The sequence below is a fragment of the Watersipora subatra genome, chromosome 9 (genome assembly GCF_963576615.1).
Source record: "Watersipora subatra chromosome 9, tzWatSuba1.1, whole genome shotgun sequence".
NCBI lineage: Eukaryota > Metazoa > Bryozoa > Gymnolaemata > Cheilostomatida > Watersiporidae > Watersipora > Watersipora subatra.
This window is the reverse complement of record NC_088716.1, coordinates 28,318,131-28,331,808: the sequence shown is the minus strand read 5'-3', so window position 1 is coordinate 28,331,808 and position 13,678 is coordinate 28,318,131. Positions and strand designations below refer to the sequence as shown.

Here is a 13,678-nt window from a genome sequence, read left to right as displayed (position 1 = left end):
CTAAATAAGCGAGTCTAGAAACCGAAAAGTACCTCGGAATGCCTAAATTGTAAACAAACAATTATGATGCTGTTATGCTGTTCCAAGACGTAACAGTTGCATTATGTCGTTGAAAGTTGTTCTCCCTATTTTATTGGACAACTCCCACAAATTTATTAAATAGCGCATAAATAAAGTATGCAGGTAAAACTTTGACGTAGTGTTTATTCGATGCGTCATGTTATTCTGTCTAAAACTATCAGCCAACATTGTAAATTTCTCCGAGCTATCACGCCTGTAACTTGATAACCAAAGTAATGCCTCCCTATGAGTTATCTTTGATACTCAAATCAGCTGCTAAGGTAATGTTTACTTGTTTAACCAACATATCGCACAAACCATATTTGCCCTTACTGCCGTAACTCACGTTCTTAATTATTTAACGTGTAAATCTTGCAACCGGACTGGATAGTTTTCGATTACCTAATTTGTAATTTACCCCTAACTAAACATAGTTTTCGTGATTTCCGTAATCTTTGATTGGTGGGGTATGAGACATCAGATTTTGCAATTAGTTATCTTGTTGCTCATTGCCTTAACAACATGCATGCACTAATTTCAGGGTATTTGATAACGATCTTTTTGTAGCCCATTCTCTGTTATGCAGTGTATTCCTTACCAATATCGGGTGTGTCTGAATTTTTTGTGGCACTACTAGATATTACACGATGATTGCTGTTTGATCGATAATAAATGCAAGTGAAAATATCAGCTCACTTTTTTGTAGTTTTGCATAAACAAATTGTATTAATCTCTCTTTGAAGTATAAATAGGTTTGAGATTTGCTTATGCTAACCATAGCAACGGTATGCAAAAGCTAATTCTTTTGGTATGTTTATCAAACACTCAGTTTATTCAAATTCAAAACGCAAGTGAATCTCTAACACAAAGTCATTGCATCAAGCATGACATAATGGAAGCATTGCAATAGGATGTACATTCTACATAGGCAATAGGCAATACATTCTACAATTCTGTTTCTAATAGTGGCGGCACTACATTCGGCTCTGCATAGGGTAATGTTAGGAGTGCCCTAGATTTCAGTGCTAGGTCCACTTTTGTTCTTTGTTTACATAAATGACATGTCAGATGTAGTGCGAAACATAAAGCTGAAGTTATCTGCTGACTCGCTGTTGTTTTGCCCTGTTGAGAGTCCTGAAAACAGTGTTGCTATGCAACAAGACCTAGACAATCTAGTAAAATGGGCTGATGATCGACAAATGTGTTTCAACACGAGTAAATGTGAAACTATGTTAATTGTTAGATCAAACTCCTTAACACAACATTATAATTACCATATGCAGGGTATCCATCTATTAACAGCCCTCCCTTTTTAATACCTGGGTATTACAATCGATTATAGACTTTTGTTTGGTTAACATATAGAATATATAGAAAGGAAAGCTAATGGAACTTTGCATATATGCTAATGAAATCATTGAGAAGATCAGGAAGATTGCTTTTTACTATTTGCATGCTCATTTTGAAATACTCCTCTACTGTTTGATCACCTTACCTCATTAAAAATATCACAAAACTACAATGTATTAATAGAAAATCTAAGGATTGCAAATTAAAATTGTTGTGTTATTTATATTTAGCCAGAGTTGAAGGAGATAATTAAACGGACCCTGATGTGTGTGAAGGAACACGGCGGATTAGTAGGTCGGTTGGAAAACTTAGGAGAAAGACAACTTCCAGCTTTTATAAAGAAACAAAGTATACTGCATTCAAGAGGCTTGTAAGTTTAACAATGAGATAAGATTTTAAAATAGGTTTATGGTAGCATGACACTAGGTATGGATATGCTAGTGTTTCACAGTTTAACTTCTCAATTAAGTTTAGGCTCATTTATTGCTTAACATGATTAATCTGAGTGTCAATATTTAGTGCCAATACCTATTGATACATATATTTTATATATGTATCAATAGGTATCAACCTTTTCAGTCATATTCTATGGCTCTTATAAGAAGGCTGATTGAGTGCTTGGGTCTTCTTTTTCGGCAAATTTACATAATCAGTTTGGAGAACAAATCCTAATAGTCTCATCAATTGCGCATCACAAGTTATGAGATGAGGAGTTATCTTTTCTTTTTTCTAGTGTCTGTTAAAAGAAGAGCAGGCAAATCCTTTTTGATAACCTTTGATAACGCCCTGATGGGCCTTAATGTCAGATGTTATACGGCTCTGTCAACTCACTTACATTTCGCTCCGATATCAGCAGAGTTGTTGGGGTCAGATGGGTTCAAGTATTTGTTGAGTTTGTAGGAGAACTATGCATAGTACCTGTTGAGTTGACATGTTACTAAAATGTCTGTTCATACTCACTATGGCGTACGTTCTGTATAGAGTTGTATATTTAATGTGCATCTGGTGTGGGGAGTTACTCCCTCGATAATAATGCGAGGTTACTGGATTGTGAATGAAATTGCGGGAAAATTTTCTTTTTTCTGATGCAGTTTTGCTGCATTCTGTGTATTAAACCAGTAACCATTTGATGAACTAATACACGATGTAACCAAGATTCTGTAATGCAATAATGATGTCAAAATAGGTTATACCAGTAACTGTGGCCAATCCAATGGAACTAAACAACATGATAATAATCTCTCCCTGCTCTATAATAATAATAATATGATGGTGAGTGCAACGAGTTGATGCCTCTCTGCGTATAATCTCAATGTCATTTGTTCTGGCGGTAACCTTTTTTGTTGGGTACTAAGTTAGGTGCGTTACGTTAATGCTGCAGCGGATTCAGTGCTGATGGATTGATATAGTATTGTATGTTTATATAAGGAATAGGGGAATTACTACGGTAGAATCTTGAGGTTTACGTTGCGACATATTTATAGAAAGTTTAACAGACATAGGTGCATGTCAAGTAACACGCTAACAGGGAGGTTTAAAAGATATTTAATCGTCGTTAGAAATTTATCCATAACTGTATGTATATACGTATGCAGGGCTGTATTGTTCATTTTTAGGATACCTCTGCCAATATCTTGAGTAGCCCTCTTCGGCAATTTGTGAGGGCTGTAGGCCTGGGCGGCCGACGGGGCTGGTTGGGGAGGGGTGCAACGCCCTCCCGAATATCGAACAATTTTTACAGAACACACACAAGAAACCCTATTTGAGAGCAGTTTTAATTGCATTATTGCAACTTATACAAGCAAGCATAATACTAAAAATATTTCTCAAAAATCATGAAGATTGCTGTGTATCACCTTCCGTACGAATTATTGAATACAATTCATGTGGTATGTAAACTTGTGCCAGGGGTAAGAAAGAAAAATATTATGATTATTGATTAAGATTTGATAATAAACTCTAAACAGCAAATCTATAAATAAAAGAATAAAGATTATTTAAAATTGAATATTAGAAGGTTTGTGATTCTGCCGAGAAAAAATAATGGTAGAACAATGAAACTAACTTAAGCTATCTAGTGTAGATCTATAATAAGAGCACCAGTCACTGAGTGACTCAAAGTTCAATGGGATATCAGAGTTTTTTCCTAAATATTATTTAAATTTGAAGATGGTAGATTTTGGAAATAACAAAGTTAGAGATTCTTCTCACGCCTTGGGTGATCAGGTTTGGTGCTGATGGTACAACCCTTACCCATGGATAAACAGGTTCAACGAGTGAGCATAAAAATAAAAACTATACAATAAATATTTTCATGCAAATATAGATAATAACATAGCTCACTAAACAAACAAATTATAGACATATAATACGTGACTAGAGCTTGTCAAGCAGATGAAGACCTCAACGGAAGAACGATCAATGTCACATTTTCTCAAAATTCTAGATTTATCTTTTCTTAATATTTCTGGCCACAAAGTTTAGTCACTGTGACAAAGTTTCAGCAAAAATGATCCAGGTCCAGGGATATCCCTACTTAAAATAAACTAACTCTTTGCAAAAATGATCAATGTCCAACGGCTACCCAGCAACAACAACCATTTTCCAGTCATGTGATTACTTTCAGCCAATAGTAACGCATACGTGTTTGGGATTTTCCAACTTATAACGATCGTTTTTTCTCTTGGACGTTCGAACTATTTAGTGTTATTATGGCTTTTGTAAGTACCTCTCAAGTTAGAAAACAGAGAATCACTTATGCTGAATATGTCAACTTTCTCTATAAAATTACCCTAAAATAATGAAGCAATTTAAATTTTTGTTTGAGAATTTCCAACCTGAAAACGAGCATTTTTTTGTAAGTGCCGCAACAGAACAGACAAAACCGAAACGTCTGTTTTCCATTCCCTTCTCAGCAGTAAAAAAATGGTGTCGAAATGGATTCGCTAGGTTTGCAACCACTAGTAATATTCTGGAAACTTGCTCTGCTTGATACGTTCGCACCTTTCGTCCGAACATTGTCGACACTAAACAACAAGAAAATCACCGTTTGCCCGTTCTGGGTGCTGAAATTTTGCCTCTGCACAGCAGAGGCTGCCTCATAGAACAATACGGCCCTGTACGTATGTATAAATTTATCCATAACTGTATGTATATACGTATATATAAATTTATCCATAACTGTATGTATATATGTATGTATAAATGTTTACTGCCATTGGTAATCCTCAACAAAACGATATTTTTATTACGTATCAAAAGGAAAAAACAGAAAAATTAAAAATACAGACATCAGGAATTATTAAGTGAGTTAAACAATAATTGAACTGTAATAATCTGTAATGACCACAATAAAATATTTAAAAGTACATCAGGCATAGAAATCTCTTAGAGACATTTTATGCGTCGTTTCAACAATATTACCAGGCTTTATGTCTAGGGAATTAGCGAGTGTTAAATCCTGATAGCTGTTGTGCAACTCCAATTGTTCATAATGGCCGTAAAAGTTGGCACGGAAAACCTTATTTTTGAACCCAAATTCCTTAAAGAGTAACGGCATTTCAAATTTCCTGAAACTTGCCCCCTCTAATTCTTTGGTCATTCCAAAGAAACTCAGTATATTTAACTCCTCAGAGCTGGTGGTATGTTTATTGTTGTTGACAATGTTCTCTTGGAACTTTTTCTAATTTTGTTAAATTGCAACCTAGGCAGTTGTCTGCTGGACTGAAGTTAACTAAAATAAAGACCCCATATTGCTACCAGTTTTAATAAGATTTCCACCCCCCCCCTCCAGCTATTGATTGTATTTGGTGGCTGGCTATACCAAGCGCACCACTCGATATGAACTAATTCCCTTTCGCTATTTTCGTTATAAATGATTCCTACATAAGATAGCCACTTGTAACGGTAGATTTCAGCTGTTTTTCTTGGCTATTCAGGCTGGTTTCATTCTTTTCACTTTTCGTGCGTCTTTTTGAGCCAGTTTTCAAACAACACTTAATCCCATCAACATTTTCTATATATTTAAATGTTTACATACGTGATTTCAAAACTAGCAGGTTTTGGGTATGAGATAACGCCCTAACTTCCTTTGCAAGCTATGAGGCTATAACAGTTGGTTTTGTGTTTATGAAAATCTGATATCATAACATCGACTCTCATTCCGCAGCAGTTACGGTGGTATTTGACCCATCAACTGTTTTTTGGCCTTGTATTATTTGGATAGATCAGCGCTTCCCTATTGATTTTCATCGCTACACCCCTTACGGACAACCTCGCACCCCTTGTTTTGAATGAAGCAAAAAAGCTCATAATATAATGAAAAACAAACATATTTAGATTATATGAAAACAATATAATGTTATTTGAAGTTCATTCTAAAAAAAGTGTGTTTTCACACAGCAGCATATAAAAACAACTCACTTTATGATCTGTGACTGCTTCCCTGCCTCTTCTCTGCTATTATCTGATTAAAGTGTGATTCCTGGTGGGTGTGTGAAATGTGCAGATTTACAGAAATTGATGACGTTACCGTATTTATTTTTGATATAAACAAGTTATGAAAATTGTTGGTGCAAATAAACAAGAATTTTCAATTCTCTTTTTGAGAGGATTCTATTCACGATTGATTTTTGCAGGATTGATGACGTTACGGTATTTATTTTAACGTATAGAAAAGATGAAAATCCGGCTTCACAAAGGCGAGTTGTTGTGATGACAAGTACACTTCCTTTGTTTCATGATTTAGTCTCCGCAAACAACAGGTTGCAACCGTAAGGGATGCGAGCACCTCTGATCGGGAAGACCTGGGATAGAATGATTTTTTGATATCATGGCCTATAAACATCAAGCAAATGAGAAACTAAGACCATATTGACATGATTTTGTTGTGGCAGCTTTTTTGGAACTACATTAGTGATGGCTTTACAAGAATGACCCACATTTCTGTGTTGCTTAAAAATATACTTGCACAAATTTTTGTAGATTTTATCAGAAAGTATGATAGCAAGTTCATTTCTAATGAACTTGCTATCATACAGTCACACTATATTCCTAGTTTTTCTGTGACCTTGAGAACAGACTTAGCATGAGATGTCCTTGACAGCCTCCTGTTTTAGTGCTATATATGGTTTGTTTGGCTTGATTGCTTTTCTGAAAATTAGATAAAAAATTTGGTATGCCTAAGATTTATTTATTTTTTCTGCAGTTACATGTTTGTCGAAGCCAATATTCCTGCCCACAAAATAGCATCTCTCAGTCTGGTGCTTAGTCAAGATAAGGATGTTCTGCGACCAACCATTCTACGGGGGGAGGTCGAGATGCCCCGGCCATGTGAGCAAGGACAGTGCTTCTTTGGAGAATTGAACAATACAGAGTTAGCTATGGCGAGAAAGTGGGGACGATTCCAAAAAGTCAGCATATGATTACAAGAGTAAATTGATCTATAAGTTCGTGGTTGGATGATTCGTTTGAAAGGCAAAGGAATGCTTGTGTTGGAATCATGACAATTTGCCATTTACCAATGACACGATTTTTTTTAAATATTGTTTTTCATTTTTTTAAATACTACACGTATGCATGATGCTACAGAAAGGCAAAGAGTAGATATGTTTGCCATTGGATATTATTAGATTTGTGTTCTGTTGTGGAATGGCAAAAGTCATTGAGTATTTATCAATAATATATTACATCGCGGCCCTAGTACGGGCACGCGCTGCCATTTCCTTCCACGTCACCTCTTGCCTCTATATCGCTGTCAGTAGGTTATATGAGACCTCGGTGCTTCGGTTTGCTTATTCAGCTTGTGAAATACAAGAAGCATTTTCCGTTTATCCACATTCTAGAGTAGGACTGTCTGACAAGCATTCATAGAAATCTATGGTTATTGACCAGTGACTTCATCAATGCCAACTCGCCTTTGTCTATCCCGAGTGCATAACATCGATTATATACTACAGCCTACTATTTTAGATTTTGTCAAGTTTATTTTTGTCGAGTGCCATTTTGGTTTGCGCCTACGCATGTATATGTACCTATTGAGGCCGTACAAAGGGGCACATAGTGGTATATAGCTGGAGATGTCTGCTTCGTTCCTGTACTTCATCAAGGTCTTAATGTATAATCCTGTCACAGATATTTAACAGCAACAGATACTTCTGCGGACCGTTAAATCTGATATTTTGTTAAAGCAAAGAGCATGTCCTTGAAGAGCTGGGGGCGTATAGTAATACTAAAAGGAAAATAATTTTGACTCCGCTTGATTTAACAGAACACCAGATGCAATGAAGGCAACCATTTGTGAATGAATTCATATCACTAAATTTTATCTACAGAATCGTTTGGAGATATATAAACAACATTATAATTTTGATGTATACTTTTACACTATTCCACTGATTTTGGATTTTTTCATTGTTATATTGCTGTAGCATAGTTTGGCTCTATGTTACCGATTTTCTTGTTCCACCTTATTTTTATCTTAAATGTTTATTTTTGTGTTTTGCTTTGACAATTTTGTCATGAAACCAGGAGTGATGAAGTGATACACATGCCCTGATTAATAAATGTCATGTACTTGATGTCGTAGACATCAAAAGTGCATGATTATTCGTGAAGAGGACCTGGTGGTGAGTACCTTGAAGGGAGTACTTTGCATAGAGCATTGACTTTTCAAATAAATTTAATTCTGACAGCTCGCCTGTCGGCTGGTACTTGTGCATAAATGAATTTTATGCACAAGTGTTTTACCTCATAGATAACACAAATGCTGCATATAAAAGCTAATACAAGCATCTACTCTATCAGTAAACTGAACAGAGCACAACGATTGTTAGCCCGAAAAGTGAAGTTTTCTCCAGGGCTATTTAGAAATATTTCGTTGCCCTTCAATCTAGAAAATGAAACCTTGCCACTAGCCTGAATCACAAAAAGGGGTTTCGCGAGATTTGCTACTTTGCTCAGAAGTCTGAGGCAAAACTAAGACGGCTGAGTTACTTGGTAGACCGCTGAGATTTTTTCATGGCAAAATTTGTGCTTTTAATCACTTGCAAAAAATCCTGACAAATATGAACACAAATTTTTACTCATAAGGACTCAAAAACGTAATAACACTGGTTTTAGCTATTATTATTTTATGAAAGGTTCTGCTATTGAAAAATTCAATCAAGACCTAGTATTAAAGTAAAAACTAATTATGAACTGAAAACGATTTGGAACTTGTGAAAAGCATCCTACATAGCATTTTTATATATAAACTAGCTGTGCTACCCGGCGTTGCTCGGGTAATAAAAAAGTCTGGACAGAAAATTGATCTGTATTTAAAATATAACAGCATTTACCATTTTAACTTACAAACTACCTATCATGAGAGAAGTGTTTTGTGTAGTTTAAATAAATTAAGAGAAAAATGAAAACAACTGTAAAGGTTTTAAAACTTTGTCAAACAACTGTAACTTTCAAGCTATTAGCCTGGCACATTGCCAATGGAAAATTGCAGTAAGCTGCTAGGCCTCTAATGACGGTACTCCATGATATTGCGTCAGCATTGTTGTCCAGCTGCAGTTATTCTAATAATAGCTATAGCCGGAATTCAGACAGACATACGACACACGAACATACTTTGAGAAATATATATATATAGATGTATAACTGTCATTACACAAGACGCATACATTGTTGAGTCATTCAAGTCTATGCTATTATTGTAACACGCAGTTGGAATTTTGGAGTAAGACTAAACACAAATGATGATGTAAGGTCAGTGAGAAACTTTCTTAGATGTCTATGGGTTTCATTGATTGTAATGCTACTAGGTGTGGCAGGTGTAATCAACAATGGTATTTCCTAGGAGTAAATGCCTGAAGTTAGGTCACCCCTCTCATTTACCTTTTAACGCCGTATATTCATCGCTCACATTCCATTCTCAGCATTATGCGCAATTATTGACATACTGATGAGATGTTTTATAACTGAGTGCATCAGACCAATTTTATTTTGTTTGATTATTTAAATTTACTCGTATTGGTCTCCTATTGCGCGCAGAGATTATCAGCAGGATATGCCGTGTGTGCGTGGGATATCGTTCCGTCAATACAAGGCTAACAGCGTTGTTGACACGAGCAAACATATTGACATCAAATTTGTTTAAATTTTTATCAGAGCAAGTAGCGAGGCTAGAAATAAACGGTATTATGAAGATATCTCTTGACTTAATGGTTCTTTCTCTCTGGTTCAAAGACAGATTTCAATACAAATTACAGGACATTCTCAAAAGATTCAACCTGTATTTTTGCTAGCTAATTGGTTTTTGTGATGAAACTTTTGCAAATGTAGACCATAAAATTTGTAGAAAAAAGTTTTATAACTTATACTATGCTGTTAATTTTGCCTAGTTTTAGTAAATATGGTTCAACACCTCTTATGCAGGAAGCCAAATTCAGTTTTGAATAAGTTTCAAGTCTGCACCAGAATTTTTTTGTTATTGTGCGAGCCCTAACGTACTCCTATTCATAGAACCTATAAATATATATTTGTCACATAGAGTTTACGGTATATCAGCATATGACTGTTGGCATATACATACACATCATCTCTAAATGATGTATATATAAACTGGTAGGTATGTATAAATAGTAGCGTGGTAACCTCTCTATGACCTGCTATATACATGTATAATATATCAAAAACATACCCTGTTAGTTTTTTAATAATTCGGTTTGGCTTTACATTTTTGTGTTGAGAGCAGTTATGCTCCTAGTACTTCAGACAGGGATGTTGTTTTTAAATTTCCTGTACATCCGCTTTTTAATCTTGTCTTCACATATCAAAGGAATATTTACTATAATAAGAGCTGTGTGTGTTCTCGAAACCATGCTTAGTGTCAGAAAAAATGATTACACTGCACAGGAATTGAACCCGAACTCGGGTTCCAAGCCACGCGTGCTACCGCTGCACCACTCAACACCTTGCCGTATCTGTGAGTAATTGCGCACATACTTATTACACATGACAATCTCTCATGGGTACTAGTACTATTACCCGCCATTATACTAGTATTTAATAAAATAAGAAAGTGGCTTGCACAGATTTATTATTAAAGTTCCATTTTGTCTCCATCAGTCGATGAAAGCTTGCAAAGTGCATGACCAGAGAGAAGGTAGGGTACCTGTTCTGTCCTGTCACATATATGAAGGCTTTGCTAAGAATTCAGCTATGAGTAAAATTCACAGTTGACTTTTTAGTGAGACTTGGGAATCAGTAAACTTCTACAGTTTTCCTGAATAGGTGATCAGAATTTTAAAAACTTGCTGGTAATTTTAAATTTTCAGTTCTGAAGCTCTGACAATTTTAATACTGCTCAATTTGCTGTCATGATAAATGCTGGTGATGATAAACCAGTACCACAGCCAATTACCCTACAACAACGGGTCAAAATATGATGTAGAAACTTCTGATAGAACTGGAGGTCTTCGGTTTACGTATGGAAAGGAAATCTGGAGTGTGGGCAGGTAGAGCTTTAGCTATGACGTGATTGGTGTAAGTCGTGATTGTGTGATATTCCTTTTACCCTCTCCTTTTGCTCACTTCCTTGGTACATATGTATGACTTACCTGATATGTATGTATGACTTACCTAATATGTATGTATGACTTACCTGATATGTATGTATGACTTAACTGATATGTATGATTTACCTGATATGTATGTATGACTTACCTGATATGTATTCATGACTTGGCTTCTATAAATGTAAATCATTCGTTAGAAAACAGTAAAATAACCTCTTACTGGTATGTTTGCCATATAATAGAATAAGGTGTACATGTCATCTGATGCACTACACTTACCAATATGTTCTGAAAAATCTGGAAACTTCAGTTTTGTATGTTGGTTCAATGAGTGTACATTTTTTGATTCCCTAAATAAACTAATATTTTACAATTATGTTGCTATTTGTTTGATTAAAGAGTATATATTCATTTCAGACTTTCTAGCAAGCATTGTTTAGGCTGCGCCACCCGTTACATTTCCATCTTCAATTCACTATGGATAAATAGTCAATCACTCTCACTGAAGGCTATCATACAACATGGTGTGTTAGGAACTCTGGCTATTATATAATTAATGACACAAGACAATTAGAAACCGAACTGATTATTGATCTGAGCTATGTGATGTATAATATCATCGCACTAAATACACGCCCCTCTATATTATTATTTTTGTTTGGTTCGGTTGGTTCTTCACTTGTCATCTTCTCACCAGAAAGCGAAGATACACCATGGACACGTCTATTGACAGTCATGCCAAAAAGAGGCTTGCCTTTCAACGAAGTTACAGTTTGGAGGTATTTATGCCTACTTGACTAACTAGCTCGATATTGTTTTAATATTTTAAATTTAATCAACGTTATCGAACTAGTCTAATCAAGCTTATCAGTGTTCTCTTTGCGCTAATTGGACTCACTGTGGTACCGAATACTCAGTACTCACTGTAGTACCGAATATTCAGTACTCACTGTGGTACCGAATACTCAGTACTCACTGTGGTACCGAATACCCAGTACTCACTGTGGTACCGAATACTCAGTACTCACTGTGATACCGAATACTCAGTGCTCACTGTGTTATTGAATATTCAGTAATCACTGTGGTGCCAAATACTCAGTACTCCCTGTGGTACCGAATACTCAGTACTCACTGTGGTACCGATTTCTCAGTACTCACTGTGGTACCAAATACTCAGTACTTACTGTGGTACCGAATACTCAGTACTCACTGTAGTACCGAATACTCAGTACTCACGGTGGTACCGAATACTCAGTAGTCACTGTAGTACCGAATACTCAGTACTCACTGTGGTACCGAATACTCAGTACTCACTGTGGTGCCGAATACTCAGTACTTCCTGTGGTACCGAATACTCAGTACTCACGGTGATACCGAATACTCAGTACTCACTGTGATACCGAATACTCAGTACTCACTGTGATACCGAATACTCAGTACTCACTGTGTTATTGAATACTCAGTACTCAGTGTGTTACCGAATACTCAGTACTCACTGTGGTACCGAATACTCAGTACTCACTGTGTTATTGAATACTCAGTACTCAGTGTCTTACCGAATACTCAGTACTCACTGTGGTACCGAATACTCAGTACTCACTGTGGTGCCGAATACTCAGTACTCACTTTGTTGCCGAATACTCAGTACTCACTGTGGTACCGAATACTCAGTACTCACTGTGCTACCGAATACTCAGTACTCACGGTGGTACCGAATACTCAGTACTCACTGTAGTACCGAATACTCAGTACTCACTTTGGTACCGAATAATCAGTACTCACTGTGGTACCGAATACTCAGTACTCACTGTGGTACCGAATACTCAGTACTCCCTGTGGTACCGAATACTCAGTACTCCCTGTGGTACCGAATACTCAGTACTCACTGTGATACCGAATACTCAGTATTCACTGTGTTGTTGAATACTCAGTACTCAGTGTGTTACCGAATACTCAGCACTCACTGTGTTAGTGAATACTCAGTTTTTATTGTGGCATTGAATAATATGGCGTAATGCATATGGTATTGTAGTAGGATTGCGTTAAAAATATTATTCATTGTATGGTTTTCTTATTCTCTTTTTCATATCTAGTCGTGAGTCACAACTATCATTATTTATAGGAAAAACACGCTAGTTTGTTCAATCATCACTATTATCACTTATTATCACTATTATCTAGTTTGTTATCACTAGCACTGATGACAACGATGTATAATGACTATAAGCACAATTATTACAAGCTATGGCAAGGGGCTGCATGGTTTAGACGTAGCGCTTGGCTTGACAAGCATCTATCTGCATGTGCGGAATCTGGGTTCGATTCTCATGAGGTAAAATCTTTTCTTTTAATGCCCAGAAGGATGGACACAGCTCTTATTATAGTAAAGATTAAACTAGCTCAAGTGACTCAAATTTATTGGGTAAAGAAACTTAGCCAATGACAACTACATTACCTGCCACTGTTTATAAGCTGTTTATAAATCTTAAACGAATATGCAGCATAAGAAGTAAGAAATGCTTTTCAACAATCTGTTTTAGCCATACCTGGAGCTTTCAAATGTTCGAATTATGTATTGACCCGAGACACACGAAATAAGCAAACACCTTCATTTATAGGTTAGAATGGTAAATATTGTACATGTTAATTAAAATTAAATTTTTTTGAATCCTCGTGCAACGCCAGGCATTCATCTAGTATTA

The 13,678-nt window shown here is 36.1% G+C and overlaps 1 protein-coding gene across 1 annotated transcript; it reads left to right on the top strand.

Moving 5' to 3' along the window:
• Positions 1–235: 235 nt before the first annotated feature.
• Positions 236–7,119, top strand: LOC137404318 (small ribosomal subunit protein bS6m-like). The gene is made up of 3 exons (XM_068090507.1): positions 236–341; positions 1,641–1,780; positions 6,617–7,119. Exons 1-3 carry the CDS (start codon positions 297–299, stop codon positions 6,831–6,833), a joined length of 402 nt encoding a protein of 133 aa, XP_067946608.1. The 5' UTR covers positions 236–296; the 3' UTR covers positions 6,834–7,119.
• The last annotated feature ends 6,559 nt before the right edge of the window (positions 7,120–13,678 follow it).

Excerpts from the sequence above, each read along its gene's own strand:
- LOC137404318 (XM_068090507.1), top strand. The coding sequence starts at position 297 with ATGCCTCCCTATGAGTTATCTTTGATACTCAAATCAGCTGCTAAG. Across the intron at positions 342-1,640 it reads TACTCAAATCAGCTGCTAAG|CCAGAGTTGAAGGAGATAAT; the intron begins GTAATGTTTACT and ends ATTTATATTTAG. Across the intron at positions 1,781-6,616 it reads ATACTGCATTCAAGAGGCTT|TTACATGTTTGTCGAAGCCA; the intron begins GTAAGTTTAACA and ends TTTTTTCTGCAG.